Source organism: Callospermophilus lateralis, chromosome 7, assembly GCF_048772815.1.
Source record: "Callospermophilus lateralis isolate mCalLat2 chromosome 7, mCalLat2.hap1, whole genome shotgun sequence".
NCBI classification, from domain to species: Eukaryota; Metazoa; Chordata; class Mammalia; order Rodentia; family Sciuridae; genus Callospermophilus; species Callospermophilus lateralis.
The window spans coordinates 128,517,230-128,537,520 of record NC_135311.1 but is presented as its reverse complement, the minus strand read 5'-3'; the positions used below and the strand labels follow the sequence as shown (position 1 = coordinate 128,537,520).

The 20,291-nt window shown below is 63.8% G+C and overlaps 2 protein-coding genes across 2 annotated transcripts; both read left to right on the top strand.

Annotated features, from left to right (window-relative positions):
• The first annotated feature begins 656 nt into the window (after nt 1-656).
• LOC143403227 (uncharacterized) lies at nt 657-18,413 on the top strand. Its single transcript, XM_076861078.2, has 7 exons — nt 657-966; nt 1,471-1,638; nt 2,492-3,063; nt 12,749-13,047; nt 13,300-13,480; nt 16,690-16,870; nt 17,839-18,413. The coding sequence occupies exons 2-7, from the start codon at nt 1,476-1,478 to the stop codon at nt 18,411-18,413; spliced, it is 1,971 nt and encodes a 656-aa protein (XP_076717193.2). The 5' UTR covers nt 657-966; nt 1,471-1,475.
• On the top strand, nt 6,792-10,478 carry LOC143403228 (complement C1q subcomponent subunit C). The gene is made up of 3 exons (XM_076861079.2): nt 6,792-6,898; nt 7,101-7,282; nt 9,690-10,478. Exons 2-3 carry the CDS (start codon nt 7,102-7,104, stop codon nt 10,244-10,246), a joined length of 738 nt encoding a protein of 245 aa, XP_076717194.1. The 5' UTR covers nt 6,792-6,898; nt 7,101; the 3' UTR covers nt 10,247-10,478.
• Nucleotides 18,414-20,291: the final 1,878 nt, after the last annotated feature.

The following is a 20,291-nucleotide window of genomic DNA, read 5'->3' as shown; positions in this document are numbered from 1 at the left end:
TCCTCCTCTGGCCAATTCTCCGGAAGACTATGACCTGCTCGTGGACGGAGGCAGGAAGGTGTGGTCAGCCCAGGCCTGATGGCATTGATCTCGAGCCTTAGAGAGAGGGTGTGGATCAGTGTCAACAATAGGAGGCTGTCAGGGTCCAGGCAGGCAGTGAGCGCCCCGTCAGCGGAGCATTCAAACGCCGCGGCATGGCCTCTGCCCAGCGGGATTGTCGGGTTCTGTTGCTGTGCGGCTTTGTTGTTGCTTCGTTTGGTTGTTTGGGTTTTGGGGTGGTGTGGGGATCCAAGCCAGGACCTCGTGTGTGCCCGGCAAGTGCTCTGCCACTGAGCCGCCCCCCGCCCACCCCCCCCATTGCTGTTTTTATATTTTCATGTTGGTAGAAGCTGGCGGTTCCACGGTCCCCACGCGCCAGTTATTTTGCACGTGTGTATGTCACTGTAATCTGACGAGGCAGAATCTGTTGTTCCCAATTTACAGATAAGGAAACTGAGGACCCAGAGGTTGAGTAACTTCCCGAGGACACGCAGCCAGGAAGGGGAAGTCCGGACCTGGTCCCCCCAGTCCCCCCTGGTCCCCCCCAGCCCTGCTCTTTCTTCTCTGCATGTCCCCGGCTCTGGGCAGCACGAGGCCAGCAAGTGCTGACGGGAAGACAGCCTGCTCCGCCCTGATGGTCTCTCCCTCTGTGCCCCACAGCCCCCCGTCCCCTCCACCCCTCCTCCTGGGCACCGGCCAGCTCTCCCGCCCCCTCCACAGCTGTCCCATGTGACAGTGGCTGGGTCCAGCTGTCCCATGTCCCAGTCCTGCTGAGGTCGGCTCAAAATCTCCCTGTCTGAGGCTGAGGGGAAGGGGAAGTGGGGAGGGATGTGAAACTCGCCCCAGAGGGCAACACCCCTCCGGGTGTCCCCGGGGTCCCTGGGCCAAGGGCAGGAGCGTCCAGTTGGCGTTGACAGCCGGAGGCAGGTGAGGCTGGACCTGGAGAGGGAGGGGACTGGGAGGTTCGGGGACCGGGCAGCGGGCTGGGCCGGGCACCTGAGGAGGGAGGCAGGGATGCTGCCCGGGTTCTGGGAGGGGACATGTCCAGGACCCAGAATGGGTGAGTGCCGAGCCCCGAGGCCCCGGGCCGGAGCAGGGGGTGGCGCAGCCCCTCCCGGTGGACGCTCAGAGGAGCAGGGAGCAGATGTGTCCGCGGCTGCCCGGGCGCAGCTCCCATCTGGGCGAGAGTGTTGGTTGAACAAGGAGCAGGAGGTGGATAAATATTTGTTCAGTGGGATCGATCCTGCGTGGGGCGGGGGCGTGGGCCTGGGCTGCTCGCTGGCCTGTGCGTCGGCGGGGTCCCTGGAGCTGGACGGCCAGTGGCCATCAGAGGCCCGGGGGTGTGCCCTGGGGGAGGGCACACGGGTGGAGTGGGCCTCGGGGTGTGAGCACATGGTGCCCAGTCTGCCCCGCTCTGCCGTGTCTCCACAGGCGCCATGGAGGCCCCTTGGCGGTGGCTGGTGGTCTGTGTGCTGGCCGTGTCCCTGCCCTTGACAGTGACGGAGAATGTGTGCCGAGCACCCAATGGGAAGGACGGGGCTGCGGGGAAACCTGGCCGACCCGGGCGGCCGGGCCTCAAGGGCGAGCGAGGGGAACCGGGTAAGCGGCTTCTTCCGGACCCTCAGCCAGTGGCCAGGCCTCCAGGTGCAGGCTCGGTGGCCCCGAGAAGCAGAGGTCCACTTGGGCCCCCCCATGTAGCCCTCTGGTTTGCACTTTGCCCCAGGGGCCGGGTGCCTAGCCTTCCATATGGGCTTTTAGATCCCAGACCTGCCAAGACCTTCCTCCTCTGGATAATGAGCTGCTTTGAGCCATGAAAGTGAAGGTTCTGAAGCAGTGCACGGACCTCAGTCACTGTTCAGATACCAGAGTGAACAGGCCCCGGATTTCAGGCTCAGGAGCCACTGCCTTGCTGTGTGACCTCAAGCAAGTCACCGACCCTCTCTGAGCCTCAGTTTCCTCATCTGTAAAATGGAGGCATAATCCTGCCTGGCACATTGAGAGGGATCAGTGAACGGGGAGGATGGAACCAGGAGCGGGGAGGAGAGTCTCATCTCGTCCTGCTGCTGTGTCCGTCCCCGGTGGAGCAGAAGGATCGGCAGAGACTCGGGCATTAGTTTGTATCCAGGAATCTACACAAGGTCCCCAAACCTGAGGAAGAAGGGGTCAGTGGCCTGGAGGGGTGTGGGGTGCACAGACGTGGGCAGGAACAGGAGCAGCCAGAGGGTCCTCCGTCCCAGAGCCCATGCTGTCCCAAGGCCACTTCGGGCTTCTCTCCATTTCACAGAAGCAGCGGAGGCTCAGGGGGATGGAGACACTAGCCCAAGGTCACACAGCCCTCGGGGATTGCCTTGAAGGTGCGGGCTTTCCCGCCTCATCTCGCAGCTCCCCGGGGCTCCAGCCCTCCCCTGGGGCCAGGCCCTGGACGCTGACCCTGGGCTCCTCTTCCCCGCAGGGGCCCCCGGCATCAGGACAGGCATCCGGGGCCTTAAAGGAGACTCCGGGGAACCCGGGCTCCCTGGAAAGCCGGGCATGATGGGCTACCCAGGGCCCAGCGGCCTCCCTGGGGACCGTGGCCTGCCAGGACAGAAGGGCATCAAGGGTAACCCAGGAAACATCAAGGACCAGCCGCGGCCGGCCTTCTCGGCCATCAGGCGGAACCCGCCAGTGGGCGGCAACGTGGTCATCTTCGACACGGTCATCACCAACCAGGAGAGCCCCTACCAGAGCCACTCGGGCCAGTTCCTGTGCGCCGTGCCCGGCTACTACTACTTCACCTTCCAGGTGGTCTCCAAGTGGGACATCTGCCTGACCATCGTGTCCTCCTCCCGCGGCCAGGCACGGCGCACCCTGGGCTTCTGCGACACCAACGGGAAGGGGCTGTTCCAGGTGGTGTCGGGGGGCACGGTGCTGCACCTGGACCGCGGCGACCAGGTCTGGATCGAGAAGGACCCCGCCAAGGGCCGCATCTACCAGGGCCCCGAGGCCGACAGCATCTTCAGCGGCTTCCTCATCTTCCCGTCCCCCTGAGCCGCCCGGCGCCGCGCCCTCCCGGCCCTCCCTGTGTCCTGCTCCGCCGTCGAGGGGCTGCTCTTGGCCACCGTCCCCCCCGGGCCGCTCTTTGCACCTTCCTGGAATAAATATCTGAGTCTGTCTGCGGGGCTTGAGGTCCAGTCGCCGCTCCGGGCACTGGGGAGGTGGCCGCCTGTCCCTCGTTTCCCGCTGTGTTTAGCGGGCCCCAGGAGCCGCCCCAGCCGGGCTCCAATCACGGTGCCAACGCTCACCCCTGCCGGGTGGTCCGCAGGCTGGGTGACTCCTGCACCTCAGTGTCCCGTCTGTAAGGTGGGGATGATGATGGCACTACCTCAAAGGGTGGGAGAGGACGTGACCTGCTGCAGGCCTGCAGCCAGCGCCCGGGTGAGTCACCTCTAGTCTCTCAATGAACATTCCCGTCAGGGCTGCAGAGCTGTTGTGCCACCTTGTGGGTCAGGCTCCAGGTGCGAGTCACGACCCTACTTTACAGGCGATGAAATGGGCTCTGGGAAGGGCTTGGAGCCCCAGGGCGGGATCTAAGGGAGGGGCTGGAATTGAGCCCGAGTCCCACTGCCACCCAAGCCCAGGGGCACCTGGCTCCCTGGCCAGCCTCCCAGACCCTACACCCTCCCGGCCCTACAGCCTCCCCACTCCTACATCCTACAGCCTCCCAGACCCTACAGCCTCCCCAGACCCTACAGCCTCCCCAGACTCTACAGCCTCCCAGACCCTACAGCCTCCCCAGACCCTACAGCCTCCCAGACCCTACACCCTCCCGGCCCTACAGCCTCCCCACTCCTACATCCTACAGCCTCCCAAACCCTACAGCCTCCCCAGACCCTACAGCCTCCCCAGACCCTACAGCCTCCCAGACCCTACAGCCTCCCCAGACCCTACAGCCTCCCAGACCCTACAGCCTCCCCAGACCCTACAGCCTCCCAGACTCTACACCCTCCCGGCCCTACAGCCTCCCCACTCCTACATCCTACAGCCTCCCAAACCCTACAGCCTCCCCAGACCCTACAGCCTCCCCAGACCCTACAGCCTCCCAGACCCTACAGCCTCCCCAGACCCTACAGCCTCCCAGACTCTACACCCTCCCGGCCCTACAGCCTCCCCACTCCTACATCCTACAGCCTCCCAGACCCTACAGCCTCCCCAGACCCTACAGCCTCCCAGACCCTATAGCCTCCCCACTCCTACAGCCTCCAAGACCCTACAGCCTCCCCAGACCCTACAGCCTCCCCAGACCCTACAGCCTCCCAGACCCTACACCCTCCCGGCCCTACAGCCTCCCCACTCCTACATCCTACAGCCTCCCAGACCCTACAGCCTCCCCAGACCCTACAGCCTCCCCAGACCCTACAGCCTCCCAGACCCTACAGCCTCCCCAGACCCTACAGCCTCCCAGACTCTACACCCTCCCGGCCCTACAGCCTCCCCACTCCTACATCCTACAGCCTCCCAGACCCTACAGCCTCCCCAGACCCTACAGCCTCCCAGACCCTATAGCCTCCCCACTCCTACAGCCTCCAAGACCCTACAGCCTCCCTAGACCCTACAGCCTCCCCACTCCTACATCCTACAGCCTCCCAGACCCTACAGCCTCCAAGACCCTACAGCCTCCCCAGACCCTACAGCCTCCCCAGACCCTACAGCCTCCAAGACCCTACAGCCTCCCTAGACCCTACAGCCTCCCAGACCCTACAGCCTCCCCAGACCCTACACCCTCCTGACCCTACAGCCTCCCGACCCTACAGCCGGGCTGGACAACTCACACAGTGCTCTGCCACCCCTGGCTGGGGCAGGAATCAGAGAAGGGAGACAGCTAGTCCCAGGACGCCCAGCGGTCCCCCCCAGGCTAGGACTCCTGAGTCTGGCCCTGGTCCCCTCCCAGCAGGTAGCAGCCTGGGCTTCTGGGCACCTGCCCGGGCTGGGGACCTGGAGGACCCTGGATGCTCATGTGCTTCCCCAGGGTCCCACAGAAAGCCACCCACTCCCCAAGGAAACGTGGGTCCAGCGCACACCCTCGCACACCCGGGGAGACACCCACACTTGTGACTTCACACCCGTGCGCACTCGGGGGGGCACATCTCTCCCACCACTTAGCTCCCGCCTCGACCTCCCAGGAACCTTCGTGAACCACCCAAGATGCATTTTCTGACTCGCGCACACAGCGCGCACCCCCAGCACGCGTGGCCCAGACTCAGCGACACCCACATCACCCTCCGGCCCCATCACGCACAGGGCGGGGGCAGCCCCCGAGCTCTCCACCCTGACCCCCGACACGCGATTCCACACAGCTGTCCTCAGAGAGCCCGGAGTGTCCCCCGTCCCTCACTGCCGCCAGTGGTCCCCCGCTCAGGACCCTGCATAGGTCGCTGCCCACAGGCTGGGGGAGGCCGCTCTGCGGTGCCCACCCCGCCCTGGGCATCTTACGCCAGGGGTGCGTGGAACCCCCACAGAAGAGGCCTGGACCTGAGCCCAGTGGCGGTGCTTACGGTCACTCCTGGGCAGAGCGGGGCCTAGGTACAGCCCGCCTGCCGGACCCCAAAGTGCCAAACTCCTGTCACGGCCTCCGCCCAGGCCGGCGGGTGGGGCAGGAGCGGGCCGAGCGCGGGCCGAGGCTGCCACCTGCTGGACAAAGGGGACCTGGGCGCCACGGAGGCGGGGACAGCAGCTGCAGCCCAGGGCCCTGGGGGGCTGGGTTGTCCCCCACCCCAGGGCAGGGCCCACCACTATGCCCCTCCCAGACCTCCACCCGCAGGGGGCTCCCGGGGCCAAGTGCTTCACCTCTGTCCAGGCTTGGTGGCCTGGGCCCAGGACAGAGGTCCAGGTGGAGCCCGAGGCCCTGAGGGAGGACGCTGAACTCCTGCTGTCCCCGACCACGTCCTCACCGCGGCCTGCGTGGAGCCGCTGCAAGTCCTCATTCTGGGGTGGGCGGCAGGAGAGGGCAGTGACTGGACCCTCTGCCGCCCTCGACCTGCACCCCAGAGCGAAGGGCTGCCTGGCCGCCCTGGACCCCACCCACGCAGGCCCCTGGCCAGAGGCAGGCAGGAGGCAGTGGGAAGCGGGGTCCAGGGGACTCAAAACCTGGGTCCCCAGGAGCCAGGGGAGGTGGGGTGCACGAAGGCCTCCGGGCAGTGCAGGGCCGGCAGGGAAGCCACACCGCTGACCGGAGCCAGGGCCGGGCACTCAGCACTGCTGGCTCCTCCTGGGTGTCCACCCCCAAGCGCAGTGACCCCGGGGGCCATGGATGTTTCTAGAGCAAGGCCCGCACCTGACAAGCGCATGTCGGACTGCACGTCTGGTGGTGGCCGAGCAGAGGCTGGGCGCTGAGCCCAGAGAACACTCGGGGTGGACGAGGGGCCGGGCATCGGCCTCCCTGGGCCTCAGTGTCCTCGTCGGTGAGGGGACAGTAACTCCCCCTCGGTGATGCCAATCAGCTAAGCCTCAGGCACCTCGCAGGCCACAGAGGGGACGGGACACTGGGTGGGCCAACCTGACCCCAGGGACAGCTGTGCCCTGGGCACGTCATTCACTTCCCCATTTCAGACCTCATGACCAGGTGTAGGCGGACGGGGGTGGGGGTCACTGTGGTCAGCCTGGCTGGACACGAGAAAGTGTCAAGTCAGGGAAAATGACAAGAAAGGGGATGTGGGACGGGGAGCGGTGGGGGGAGGGGAGCGACGGGGGAGGGGAGCCCAGCTCTGCCCTGGGCGATCCTGCTCTGTCCACTCTGACGCGGTGTCCTCCGGTCTGGGAGAGGGAAGCAGAGCTGAGGACACTGTGTGACCAGGCCAGAAGCCTCCCGGCCCCAGGCGCACAGGTGAGGGCGAGGGCGACTCTCCTGGACGGCTGGGCTGGGGGGACAGGAGGTCCACCCTGCTGAGCCCAGGCCTGGCTTCAGCAGAGGCCCAGCTCCCACCCCCCATCGGGGTCCCTCCTTGAAGGGAGTGGGCTGTGCACCAGAGGGTGGGACGGGCAGGGGCCCGGGGCCACTCCACCCTCCCCACCCGCTCCCTCCCCAGGATGGACGCCGGCCCCGGCTGCAGGGGCCTCCTGGGACTCTGCCTGCTGCTGCTCCTGCTGGCGCGGCCACTGCGGGGACAGTCCAGCCCCAGCTGCTACGGGATCCCGGGGATGCCAGGCCTGCCGGGGGCCCCTGGGAAGGACGGACATGACGGGCTGCAGGGCCCCAAGGGCGAGCCCGGTGAGTCTGCTGGTCCCCAGGGCCACCTGGGGCTGGGCTCGTCCCCTCACTGACTCCCCACTGTCCTCATCCCACAGTAGGGAGGGAGCCCCTGTCCCTGCAGGTGGCAGGCGCTCAGAGGCCATGTCCAACGGCCTTGGAAACCCCCTAGCTGCCCACTACTGTCACAGCCCCCCACTGCCGACCCCGCGGGTGACACCCAGGAAGGGGGCCCACGCTGGGGAGGTGCCAAGCACCTGCTGCCCGGTCCAAGCCCAGGGGCACCGCTGCCCTCCGTGGGCACACCCGCAGCCCCAGCCTTGGGCGCCTCAGGTGACCACCTGCACAACAGGGAGGGGTGGGCGTCCCCTCACCTGGGGCTGAGGGTCACGTGGGTGGGGGTGTCCAGGCGGAGGCCACGGGGGGCATTGTCTTGGGGGACTGTGGTGGCCACCCTCCCCGGGTGCTGGAGGGTCGGAGAGGGAGGGGGACCGGGACGGCAGCCTCCTCTGCTGGAGACTCAGGCACAGCCCTTCAGAGAAGGGGCGGAGGACGGGGTGGGCGCTGGCCTTGGGCCCCGTGCAGGGGGACGCCCTGCGGGGAGCTGAGCATGTCCGGCTCAGGTGAAGCCAGGGGCTGGGCAGAGCTCCATCCTGGATGAGCAGAAAGGCGGAGGGGGCTGGTGGAAAGAGCCCTTTGCCTTTCCCAAGGTTAGAATTGTTAGCTCTGTCCTGCAGGCGAGGAAACTGGGCCAAAACCCCTTGAAAATGTGATCTACTCCCATTTTGCAAATGTCAGAGCTGGGGTTCAGAGAGATTGATCCACTCACCCCGAGTCACACAGCAGAATCCTATCCACACCCTTAACCACTGCTCCTCCCTGGCTTTTGAGCCCCTCTCCACTGCTGCTTCCTGTCCCTGCCCAATGGATGCTTGGCTGGGAGCCAGCCCTGCCCAGCACCACTGGCTTCCCCACGACCCGGTTCTGCTGGACACTTGTGTCCACCATGTCTGACACTGCACCCAGCATCTTTCAAGCTATGCTCCCTGGCTCCATTCTGCCAACCTCTCTGGGCTCTGTTCCCTTTTGCTCTTATCTCAACTGAGCAAACAGGCTCAGAGAGGGGAGGTCACCTGCCCAGTGTCACACAGCCTGAGCCCCATCTGGTGGGTCCTGGCCCCACTCTCCTGACCCTGGGACCTAAAAGGTCCACACGCCATAGAGTTACAGACATGTAGCCCTGTGGAAAGCAGAGGGGAAAAGAACCGTGATGGCCAGCAGGGGTGACCGTGGAGGGCTTCTGGAAGGAGGAAACTATAGAGATGGACCTTAAAAGTGGGAAGGTCTTGGCCACGGTCTCCTCCTCTGCACCTCGAGGGAACTGAGCCAGGCCAGGTGTCCCCAGGGCTGAGGTGGGCTGAGCGGCTCGGGTGACTGGAGAAGCTTCTGTCACTCCACCCGGACTTGCCTGTGCCCACCGCCCGGGGTCAGGCTCAGGGGTGAGAACTCTGCAGCTGGTGAAAGTCCAGGTCCCTCTTAAGAAAAGTCACGCAAAGTGACAGATGTGCCCCTCAGCAGGAAGGACAGTGGGTACAGAAACCTGCACCCGCCCCAGCTGTACTAGAACCACACACGCACGGGGCTGAGCACCCGAGCTGCAGCCCGGGTCCTGATGCCGACCTCCCGGGTCTGACGTCCCCTTCACTGTGCAGCACGTGCCGCCGGGGAAAGCCAGGCGGAGGGTGCATGGGGCCTCCGTCCCTACTCTGATTTCCAAAGACAAGGTTGAAGATATAGCATACCCACAAAATTAGGTAAAGGCCTGGAAGCTGCCTCTCGCTGGTCTTCTGATTTTTTGTCAAAACTAGGAGCCGGACACAGTGGTGCACCCCTGTCCTCCCAGCCGCTAGGGAGGCTGAGGCAGGAGGATCGAGAGTTCAAAGCCAGCTTCAGCAAAGTGAGGCCTTAAGAAACTCAGGGAGACCCTGTGTCTAATAAAATACAAAAAAGGGCTGGGGATGTGGCTCAGTGGTCAAGTGCCCTTGGGTTTAATCCCTGGTACCAAAAAAAAAAAAAAAAAAGAAAAGAAAAGAAAGAAAGAAAAAGACAGACCAGGGGCGTAGACTTTCAGGTGAGCTCCAGATTTGCCCTGTTTGCTGCTGTGATTTAAACTTGGAAAGCTCCCTGCAGGCCCCACAGGGTGTCCGTGGCCACCTGCTGCGCCTGCTGTCAGGGTCCCTGGCGTCCGGTAGGGCTGGACACCTCCTGGGTCCACTGAGTCCGACCCTCTCCATCACAGATGAGGAAACTGAGGCCCATCTCCCTACCCCAGGCCAGGGCCCACTTCCAGTGGACATCCATCTGGGCAGGACACCCCAGGGTCCCCCTGCCCTGACCCCCACGTCCTACCCACCTGCTCTCTCCCCAGGAATCCCAGCCATCCCTGGCACCCGAGGACCCAAGGGCCAGAAGGGCGAGCCGGGCCCAGCCGGCTACCCCGGGAAGAACGGCCCCATGGGAGCCCCTGGGGCGCCGGGGGACCGCGGCCCCAGTGGGCCTCCCGGGGAGCCCGGGGAGGAGGGCAGGTACAAGCAGAAGCACCAGTCGGTGTTCACGGTCACCCGGCAGACCTCCCAGTACCCGGCAGCCAACGGCCTGGTCAGGTTCAACACGGTGGTCACCAACCCGCAGGGGGACTATGACACGGGCACGGGCAAGTTCACCTGCAAGGTGCCCGGGCTCTACTACTTCGTCTACCACACGTCGCACACGGCCAACCTGTGCGTGGTGCTCTACCGCAGCGGCGTCAAGGTGACCACCTTCTGCGACCACATGTCCAACAGCAAGCAGGTCAGCTCGGGCGGCGTGCTGCTGCACCTGCAGGTGGGCGAGGAGGTGTGGCTGGCCGTCAACGACTACAACGGCCTGGTGGGCACCGAGGGCTCCGACAGCGTGTTCTCGGGCTTCCTGCTCTTCCCCGACTAGCCGCCGCCCAGCGCCGCGGCTCCCGGCTCCCTGCTCCGCCTGATGGACTCCTCCTCCAGGAAGCCCACCCTGACTCCCCGCCCCACCCTCCTGTCCCCCCCCCCCCCCCCCGAGCTCCTCTTGGGGGCCACTGCTTGTCCTGAACCAGTACCTCCTGGGACTGTCATTCATTTTTATTTGTTCAGGTCTTGGAAGAAGGGGGGGAATATATGAATAAATAATTAGACCCCTACGTTGGCGTGGCCCCCGTCCCTCTCGGCGACGCCATGAACTTGGCTGACTCCGCTTTGCATCTGCCGCAGCTGCCCGCAGGCTCTGGCCATGGGGTGTCCGGGGGGTGCTCAGCCCAAGCTGTGACCCTCAGCACCATCTGGCCTGGGGGAGGGGGGTGTTCAAGTGTGGTCACAGGCCACCAGAGGTCCCCCAGGGGCAGCGCTCAGTGCGGGAGGAGTTGGGGCTCGCAGTGCGCACACGAGGCGGGCAGCAGCCTGCGTCCATGCAGAGGGATGAGGGAGCCACGGGGGTCCTGCCAGCTAGGCCTGCGCAGGAGCGTCAGCACGTGGACGCCCCCCAAGAGGTCACCTAAAGACACTGCTGCCCGCTGCCACCAGGTTTTGGAGGTGGGTTGCTGGGCTCAGCTGCCCGGGTCAGGGACGCTGCAGAAAGGTCAGAAGTCGGGCTTCCCTGGGCAGCCCTCAGGTCCGGGCCTTGAGCCCAGCGAGCCGTGAGGTGACCAGGCCCAGGGGAACCTGGCTGGGGTCTCGCCCACGGACCGCACAGCGGCATCACTGAGGGGCAGTGAGAGTGAGTTGTGCAGCCCCCTGTGTCCACCTGGGCCCCCGGTTCTGACAGCCCGTTCCACACGCCCACACCTTGGCCCTGCTGTCCTCCGCCTGTAGAGCCCCAGCCCTCGCCCACATGACCCATCCACATGGACAGGATGCCTCCCCCAGGTCACCTCCTCCAGGAAGGCCTCCCAGGTCCCCACGTCCCCACAGCACCCTCTGCAGACTTGGACCACAAACTCAGGACCCTTCAGAGACCAGGTCCCCTGTCCGCCAGCAAATAAGACCCACCTGGGACTTGCTGCAATCCAAGCCGGGTACGCGGACCCTCGCAGCCTCCTGGGGGTTTCAGGAAGATGGAGCCGTGGTGAGTGGCGGGCGGTCGGTGAATGCCACCACCTGGTCCAGGGACTGTGCGCTAAGTCACTCGTCTGCCTCCCGTGACCCGGGGGCAGCCCTCAGTTCCGGCCTGGCACAGAGGCTGCAGCAACGCGTGAGGCTCGGTGCCTGGACCTGGGGGGTGGGAGAAGGGACAGAGAAGGAAGGGACCCCTGAGGGGCCTGGGTGCCTGGGCAGGGCCAGCCTGGGTCACCAGCCAACGTTCACAGTGTCCCACTTAGCGGTTCACCCCGTGATGCTGGTGGAGACACATGGTTCTTGTCACTCCTCTTTTGTTTAAAACAATGACCGTCACATGGCCAGTGTCAGAGCAGAGTCCGGTGCTGGGAGGTGAGGCCGTGTGGCCTCGGGTCCCCGTAACTGCCTCCTGTCCCCTCTTGGAACGGAGAGATGGGCGGCGGAAGGCTCCCACACGTCCACCACGTTGGTGGCGGGCAGGGGCCTTGGCACGTTGGGCAAGAGGTGGGAGGGCTCGGCAGGAAGCGGGGTGCCCCAGGCTGCACCCCCAGCTTTCCGACCAGGGGGCTGAGGGGCTGAGGCTCCTTACTCTGCTCTTGGCCGGGTCCCCCCTTAACAGGGTGTGGCGCAGCCACTCGATGGGCAGAGACCAGCTGCCCTCAGGGGTCACGTCCAGGGAGCCTCAGCCCCGACCCACGCCCAGGCCTCCCCAGGACTCCGTGAACTGCGTCCCTCCTCCACATGAGCTTCCCGGGCCTCCTGGGCTTGTGGGGTCTCCTCCCCGCTCCCACCAACAGCCCCCGGAGCGCGACACCCAGGCCCGCAGCGTGGAGAGGAGGACACTGGGCTGGGGCCATGCGCCTGAGCCACGCGGTCAGAAGAGGCCCAGCTGGGACTCGAACCCCGGAGCACCCGACGCCGGCCCTGCTGTTGCCACCCAAGTCCAATCCCACGTTTCCCGGGGCCATCGACCACCAGGCTCAAGTGCCTCTGGGCGCCCCTGGATTCTCCAAGCGCAGATGTCACGGGGCCCCAGCTCCGGCGCTTGCCAGGTCACTGTCCCTGAGCAGGGTGCCTCGTGGCACACTGAGGCGGCTGGCGTCCCGGTGCCTGGCCAAGGCCTTCATCCCTCCTATGTGGGGCGTGGGGTCCGGCTGTCACTGCTTTTTTGGTGACATTTCTCGCAGGAACAAAAAGCCTTGTGTCACTTGATGTTTAACATGGCTCCATGGGGACCGTGGCCGGCTCAGAGAGAGGAGGGGACGGTTCAAGTGACGCCTCCCCCTGGGGACCCCGTCTCCCTGCAAGTGAAACGTGGGGGACAGGTAGCCGAGGCCTCTCGAGCCTGGGTCCACTTTAGGGTCCACCAGGGCACCTGCCTGTGGCCATCGCGGTCACCGGCTCCGAGTCGGGCTCGGGGTGGGGGGCATTGAGAAGTCGGGAGTGGGTTTATCCGACTGTTCTCGGAGAATGGGAAGGGGCCGGGGCGAGCCCTCCTCCTTCACCCGTCACCCTGGTGGCCGTCACCCTGGTGGCCGTCACCCTGGTGGCCGTCACCCTGGTGGCCGTCACCCTGGTGGCCGGGAGACCCCAGGGCGGGCTGATGACGGTCCCACCACAGAGTGGTGGAGGTGGTGCTCCGCTGGGCTGTCGCCTGGAGTGGGCACCGCGGGGCCAGAACACAGACCTGTTGGCACCAGGCTTTCCCCTGGGGTGACCGTGGGGCCCCTCGGAAGCCCATGAGCTCAGAGGCCAGGCAGGTGGCCGCCCGCTGCGGTCACTCGCGGTCACTCTCGGACAGCCTGTGCTCCCCGGGCCGCTGAGTCGGCGAAATCCACTGGCCACTGGCCATGGGTTTACAGTCACCCCCCCGCCCCCGGGGGGCAGAAATGGGACCTGAAACTGCCCAAGGCAGCGGGTTGGGGGCGGTGGGGACAGAGGGGGGCCGCCTGCCCGGCCCTGGGAGGGGACAGCAAGGGGAAGCCCTTCCGCCTCTGGGAATGGAACTTCTGCTTCGGACGGAGAGCAGCGGGCTCCACTCCTGGCCCCACTGCTGCCCGGCCCCGCGGCATCCAGGACCCCAGGTCCCCAGGTGAGCACAGACCAGCACCCGGGGGAGGGGCAGCGTGGCCTCGGAGCCACCCGGGCCTGACGGTGCCGAGGCAGGGCCCAAGGCGGCCTGGGGCTCTCTGGGGTGAGCCGGGAGTCTGTGGCAGCCCTCTCACGTGCTGGTCACCCCGGGCCAGTCACCTAACCTCTCTCAGCCCGAGACACCCTCCAGGGAGAACAGAGCCCTTCGGGGTGCAGCAAGCCCTACAGGGGGTCAGCTGGGTGGCCACCTTGGCTGCAAGCACAGCAGCGGAGCAGAGGCGGGACGAGAACCGGGTCCCCTCTAGGTCCAGCTCTGACTTCCCAGACCCTGCTTCTCCCAGCTTCCTGCCCCCGTTGGTGGGTCTCTCAGCTGGACTCTCCAGGAAATCCCTTGACCGGTGGGAGCTGGGATTCGCTGTTCCTTACAGTGAGCTCAGTAACAGGGAGAGGCCGGGAGCTTCCCAAGACCTTCTCTCTTCTGGGTGCTATCAAGTCCAATCCAGAAATCAACCTTGCCAAAGAGGCTCAGAGAGGTTAAAGCACTGCCCAGGGTCACACAGCAGAGGGGGAGCTCAAATTCAAGTTCCTGACTCCAAGCTGTGGGGAGGAACTGTTGGGGCTGGGAGGAGATGGAAGGGTGAACTGAGGTGGGAAGAAGTGATTTTCTGGAGGCCCAGGCTGAGTCTCAGGCCCGAGAGCCAAACGCCAGCAGGATCTCGTGCCCCCGCGGCCTCCGCCTGCCACACCCAGGGTGGGCACAGGCCAGCGCAGCCCGGCCCCGTCGTCCCTGGCTCTTCACTCCTGAGACGCAGCTTCCTGGGCTCCTCTGGGTGCTGGGGCTCAGTGGACACGCCGAAGCAGCAAGTCCAACGGGAGCCCCGAGCCCCCGGTTCCTGCCACCCGTGGTCCTGTGGCTGCCCGGGAGGCTGGCAGGGCTGCTCTGCTGTCCCGGCCCCTGTGGGCTGAGGGCAGTGAGGGAGGGCTTCCTGGAGGAGAAGGCTCCCCCCAAGGGCTGAGGGGCGGGGAGGACTCCAACCTGGGGAAGGTGGACGGGGCAGGTGCTGGGAAATGAGCCGCCTGACATGGAAACGGTGCATTAGAGCCCTGCACAGAGTCGCCACCGCAGAGATGTAAGAACCCGTGAAGGTTCCTCAAAAAGCTAAGCCCAGTCGTCACCAGGCTGGCCACCCACGCCCAGCTCAGCACCCAGAACTGAAAGCACCCCAGAGGCGTGGGAGGCTGAGGCAAGAGGATCATGAGTTCAGAGCCGGCCTCAGCAACCTGGTGAGGTCCTATAACACCCAGCGAGACCCTGTCTCTAATAAAATGTCAGAAAGGCTGGGGATGTGGCTCACTGGTTGAGCACCCCTGGGTTCAGTCCCCAGTGCCCCCCTAAAAAAAGCAGGTCCTCAAATCTTTGTGAGGAACGATGGTGGCAGCATTGTTCATAATAGCCAAGAGGTGGCAGCTTCCAGATATCCATGAGAGGAGGAGCTGATGGTGGTCCATCCACACGGTGGAATATTATTCTGCCCATAAAAGGGAACCAAGCCCTGATACACGCCACAACACGGACGAACCTCCAGTGCAAACAGTCAGACCCGAGAGGCCAGTATCCTGTGATCCCACTTCCAAGAGACACAGGCGGGGCAGCTTCAGGGTCGTCAGGGCCAGTTGGGGGAGGGGAGCACAGTTTCAATATGAAGGAAGATAACAAGTGGAACTAGATGGCCAAGGTGGCTGCACACCGCCGTGAATGCAAAAAAGGCCAACTGTCCACGTTAGCCGGCTAGTGTGATGTGAACGCTGCCTGTATTCAAAAGGAACAGAACAAGGGGGCACCCGCTGGACCAGGGCCCCTTCCGTCTGTCCTGAGAGCTAAAGCCCTGGGCCGCGCTGGCTCTGCTGATCTCTGGGACAGCCCCCAGCCTCCTCCCCAGCTCCCGCAGCTCCCCGAGGAGCCCCAGGATGTTGGCAGCAGGCGTGGCCTGGTGGGCGGGTTGCTGGCTCTGCTCCTTACTGGGTGACCCTGAGCCCTGGCTCAGCCTCTCTGAACATCAGGGTCCTCTTGGGTACAGAAAGTAGTTTCCACCGAGCACCGGTCTCCTGAGGATGCGAGTGCCCGCCCGTCAACAGCACCTGCTCTCTAATGAAGGAGACCCTCAGCCCCCACCCTGCGGGTCCTTCCTGCCACCTGGGTCCCCTCTCCTCAGCCTCTCCCAGGGGCCTTCCCCCCACCATTCCCTCCTTCGGTCACTCTCGCCCCAGCCCTTTCAGGACCCTCAGGTCTCAGCCTAAACAACACTTTTCCTCTGTGGAAAGGGCCATCCTGAGGGACGACACCTCACAGAGCCAGATACCCACCCTCCCAGGCGTGTCCCCTCTCCGTCCCCTCCCTTTCCGCCAGAGCACCAGTTGCAGACTTTGATGGCTATGTTCAACTGTAGGATGACCCACTTATCCTGCCCCCTCAGGGCACAGGACCCTGGGGCAGGGGCCACATCCTCCTGTCCACCCTCTAACTCTAAACCTAGGGCTGGGGAAAGGGGACAGGACAGCACACCACTGAGCACGTGGGTGGGCGGGTGGGCGGGTGGATGGGTGTGTGGGTGGAGGATGGATAGAGGGAGAGACGGAGGAGGGATGGAGGGAGAGATGGAAGATGAGTGGGTGGGTGGACAGATGGATGGGTGGATGGGTAGAGGATGGATGGATGAGTGAATGGGTGGGTGGGTGGATGGGAGGATAGATGGGTGGGTAGGTGAATGGATGGATGGGTGAGTGGGTGGGTAAATGGGTGAATGAATAGGTGGGTGGATGGGTGGATGGGTGGAGGAAAGATGAATGGATGGGTGGGTGGGTGGATAGAGGATGGATGGGTAGAGGAAGGATGAATGGATGGAGGATGGATGCAGGGAGGGGTAGAGGATGGATGGGTGGGTGAATGAGTAGATGAATGGGTGGATGGATGGGTGGGTAGATGGGTGGATGGATGAATGGGTGGAGGATGGATGGAGGATGGAGGGAGGGAGGGGTGGAGGATGAGTGGGTGAATGGATGGATGGGTGGATGAGTGGAGGATAGATGAATGGATGGGTGGATGGGTGGGTGGGTGGACAGATGGATAAACAGACAGGTGGACACAGGAAGAGGAGGATCCATGAGTGGGCGGCAGGAGTGCCCGGCTGTGACCCCGTCTTCTCTCCGCAGGGGGCTGAGACAGGGATGACGTTCCCGCGGGGCGGTGCCTTGGTGCTGCTGCCACTGCTGCTCCGTGTCTGCTGGGCCCAGAGCTGCACTGGGCCCCCGGCCATCCCTGGCATCCCTGGTATCCCTGGCATCCCTGGCTCTGACGGCCAGCCTGGGACCCTGGGGACAAAGGGCGAGAAAGGTACTGTGGGCTCGGGGGGCACACTGGTGTGTCGGGCCGAGGCCCCATCTCCTGCCTCCCAAGTCACCTTAGAAAATGCAAAAGCACAAACCCAGTACCTTTGCCAGGAGGGAATCCTGGGCCCCATTTTACAGACAGGAAAACTGATCTCCAGAGAGGTGCCCCGTGGTGCCGAGGCTCCGCCAGGGCCGCGGCTCTTCCCACCCCGCCCAGGCAGAGAGCACCGCCGCCATGCGGTCCTGGCTCCCCTTCTCCCCAGAGCACAGGGCTCCACCTCTGTGCCTTGCTCGTGCCTCACCTGTGAAGCAGGGACAGTGACACTTTCCTCCAGTTGTCACGGGGCACCAATGGGACTGCCCCCATGAAGCCCCTGTCTGCCGCGGCTCCTTCCTCACCTCCCCTGGGGTCTGCCGCAGCCTCAGTGCCGGCTCACCCTCCTGCCACCCCACGTCACCTCACAGATCCACCAAACAGCCTTGTCCCCATTCTCCAGATGGGGAAGCTGAGTTCCAATAAATGGGACTCGCTGTGTCCAGGTGACACAACCAACAGTGGCTCGTGTCACATGAGAAGCACAGCTGTCTGTCTGCTGACCCCACCTTCGCAGGCACCGTCCTCTGCTGCTCTGCTGGAAAATGGCCTTTATCTTGTGTCACGCGGAGCAAGGGGTGGTGGCTGCCAGAGTGTGGAGTGAGGATCCCAGAGTTCCCGATCGGGGCAGCGCGAGGGCAGCTGTGATGGATTAAGGATGTCTGCCGTGGCTGGGTGGGGGACAGGAGCACATGGGCCAGGAGCTCAGTCGCCCTGCTCTAGGCTTGAGGCTGACAAGGGACCTGGGGGAGCTGGGGCAGAGGCAGGGCCAGCCCTGTCCTCAGGGGGTGCCACTCCTCTCCTGATGCCCCCGGTCACGGGTCCCAGTGCAAGCTCCTTCCTTGGGCGCACTCGTGTCTCTGTCTCTGTCCTTCCAGGGCTTCCCGGGCTGGCAGGGGACCATGGTGAGTTTGGAGAGAAGGGAGACCCGGGGATTCCGGGCAACCCGGGAAAAGTTGGCCCCAAGGGTCCTGTCGGCCCGAAGGGTGCCCCGGGGTCCCCTGGATTGCCGGGTCCCAAAGGTGAGTCAGGAGACTACAAGGCCACACAGAAGATCGCCTTCTCTGCCATGCGGACCCTCAACAACGTCCTGAGGCGGGACCAGGCCATCCGCTTCGACAGCGTCATCACCAACGTGAACAACAACTACGAGCCGCGCAGCGGCAAGTTCACCTGCAGGGTGCCCGGCCTCTACTACTTCACCTACCACGCCAGCTCGCGAGGGAGCCTGTGCGTCAACCTCGTCCGGGGCCGGGACAGCGTGAAGAAGGTGGTGACCTTCTGCGACTACGCCCTCAACACCTTCCAGGTCACCACGGGCGGCGTGGTCCTCAAGCTGGAGCAGGGGGAGGTGGTCTTCCTGCAGGCCACCGACAAGAACTCGCTGCTGGGCATCGAGGGCGCCAACAGCATCTTCTCCGGGTTCCTGCTCTTCCCTGATCCGGAGGCGTGACCCATGGGCTGAACCCCACCTGCTCAGGGCCACCCCCCTGCCCCCAGCAACACTCACTGCACCCCCAACACCGCCTCCTACCCCCCCACACTCTTTTACTGAATGAATGAGTAAATAAACTCTTCAGGATCAAGGGACGCAGTCTAGTTAACTCTGGGTCCTAGCCCCTGCACACAGTAGGGGCTCAGCCATGCTGGCTGAATGGATGGATGAACAATGGATGGATGGCAGATGGCTGGATGGAGGGATGGGGGGCCCTTGGAAGCAGAAACTTCTACGTGGGGGTGACTGGAAGGCCACTCAGGGATGGGACACTTCCTCCTCATGAGTCCTTGGGCTCCTCCTTGGAGAGAGATGGTGCCACACTCTGTTTAGAGGGTGAAATTGGGGACCAGAGGGCTGAAGGGACGGTCTAAAGCTGGGCTTCAAGGGCAGACTTGCCCTGGATGACCCGAGATGTCCAAAGGCAACATGTCCCCGCCAGGCCTCAGGGGACGGTAACCTCCCTCTACCCCTGGGAGGGATGCCTGGGTCCTCCTCCAACGTCCTAACTGACCCTGGATTCTCCCTGCCTGCCCCCTCTCAATAGCTCGCCAGCGGGGCTCACCCTCCATCTCCCCGTTAGAACCAGTCACTCCGCGGTTCAAAAACCTGCCGTGGCTCCCCAGTGCCCTCTGGTCCCAGCCCAGAACCTCCCAGACCTCCTCCAGGCCTCGCCTCCTCCCCCAGGGCGGGTCCAGGCCAGCCCTCTCTCCTCCTCTGACCGCTTCCAACTCCACTGGTCACTTATTCGGGCCTGAGTGTGTGAGTGTGCACCGCCTGCATCCGGATTTTCCCTGCTCCCGCCCCGAGTCCCAGCTAGGCTGCGGGCTCCTGCTCCCCTGGGGACCCCGCGGAGCCAGGATCACACAGGCGCCACCCCACGGCGACCGCGACCCGAGTGACGGAAACTGCAGGAACAGAAGTCCCGGCGGCTCTGGGCAGCCGCTCTACTAGCCCCACCCCCTCAAGCCCTCTACCAATCCTGACCGGAGGTGGGAGGGACTTAGGGTATTCGGGCTCTAGCACCCGTCCAGCCTTCTGATTGGCTGGCGCATCTTTCAGGCCTCCATTCATTGGGTGCAGCTTCTGCCCCGTCTCCCAAAGCCTGGACTTGGTGTGACCTTTTTGCTGCTCAATCCTTTCAATACAAACGGTCTGCTTGGACTTTGAGTGGAGAAATTATTATGACAATAATAACCATCAATAATAACCATAATCTACTTGATATATGCCTAGTGCTTTCGGTATATTGGCTCATTTAATTCTCAATAAACCCCCTAGAATGTACATACAGTATTATTCCAATTTTGCAGGGAAGAAAATCGAAGCTCAGAGAGGGCAAGCAGCTTGCCCTGGACCACACAGCCGACAGGTGCTCAGCTTTTGTTTGTCAAACATTTCTTGCTAGGGTCTGGAGTTGTGGCTCAGTCGTAGAGCACTTACCTGGCAGGTGTGAGGCCCTGGGTTTGATCCTCAGCACCACATAAAAATAAATAAATAAAATAAAAGATCCGTTTTACAACTAAAAAATATTTTTTTAAAAAAAGTTCTTGCTAAACCTTTAGACATACCACCTCCTTGCCATCCACAGGTGCTGGAATTCCTTCTTCAGACCCTTGGGCCTTCCCTGGTGCCTTACCTGAGTCCTTTAGGCCTCAGGAGTGTCCCCAGCACCTGCCATCAGGTTGATCCACGCGAGGCCACTCCTTACCCCAGGGCTAGCCTGTCCACTGGTACCAAGCACTGCAGGGCACCCATGCACTGCCATGCCCCTAAGAGACCTCTTGACCCCCCAAGGCAGCCCCTGTTGTGGGAGGGACACAGAGTCTTAGATTC

Bases quoted from the DNA above. Each gene is read 5' to 3' on its own strand.
- LOC143403227 (XM_076861078.2), top strand. From the start codon at position 1,476: ATGGAGGCCCCTTGGCGGTGGCTGGTGGTCTGTGTGCTGGCCGTGTCC. The intron at 1,639-2,491 runs GTAAGCGGCTTC...TCTTCCCCGCAG, and splicing joins GGGCGAGCGAGGGGAACCGG to GGGCCCCCGGCATCAGGACA. The intron at 3,064-12,748 runs TGAGCCGCCCGG...GGTCCACTTTAG, and splicing joins TCCTCATCTTCCCGTCCCCC to GGTCCACCAGGGCACCTGCC.
- LOC143403228 (XM_076861079.2), top strand. From the start codon at position 7,102: ATGGACGCCGGCCCCGGCTGCAGGGGCCTCCTGGGACTCTGCCTGCTG. The intron at 7,283-9,689 runs GTGAGTCTGCTG...CTCTCTCCCCAG, and splicing joins GGGCCCCAAGGGCGAGCCCG to GAATCCCAGCCATCCCTGGC.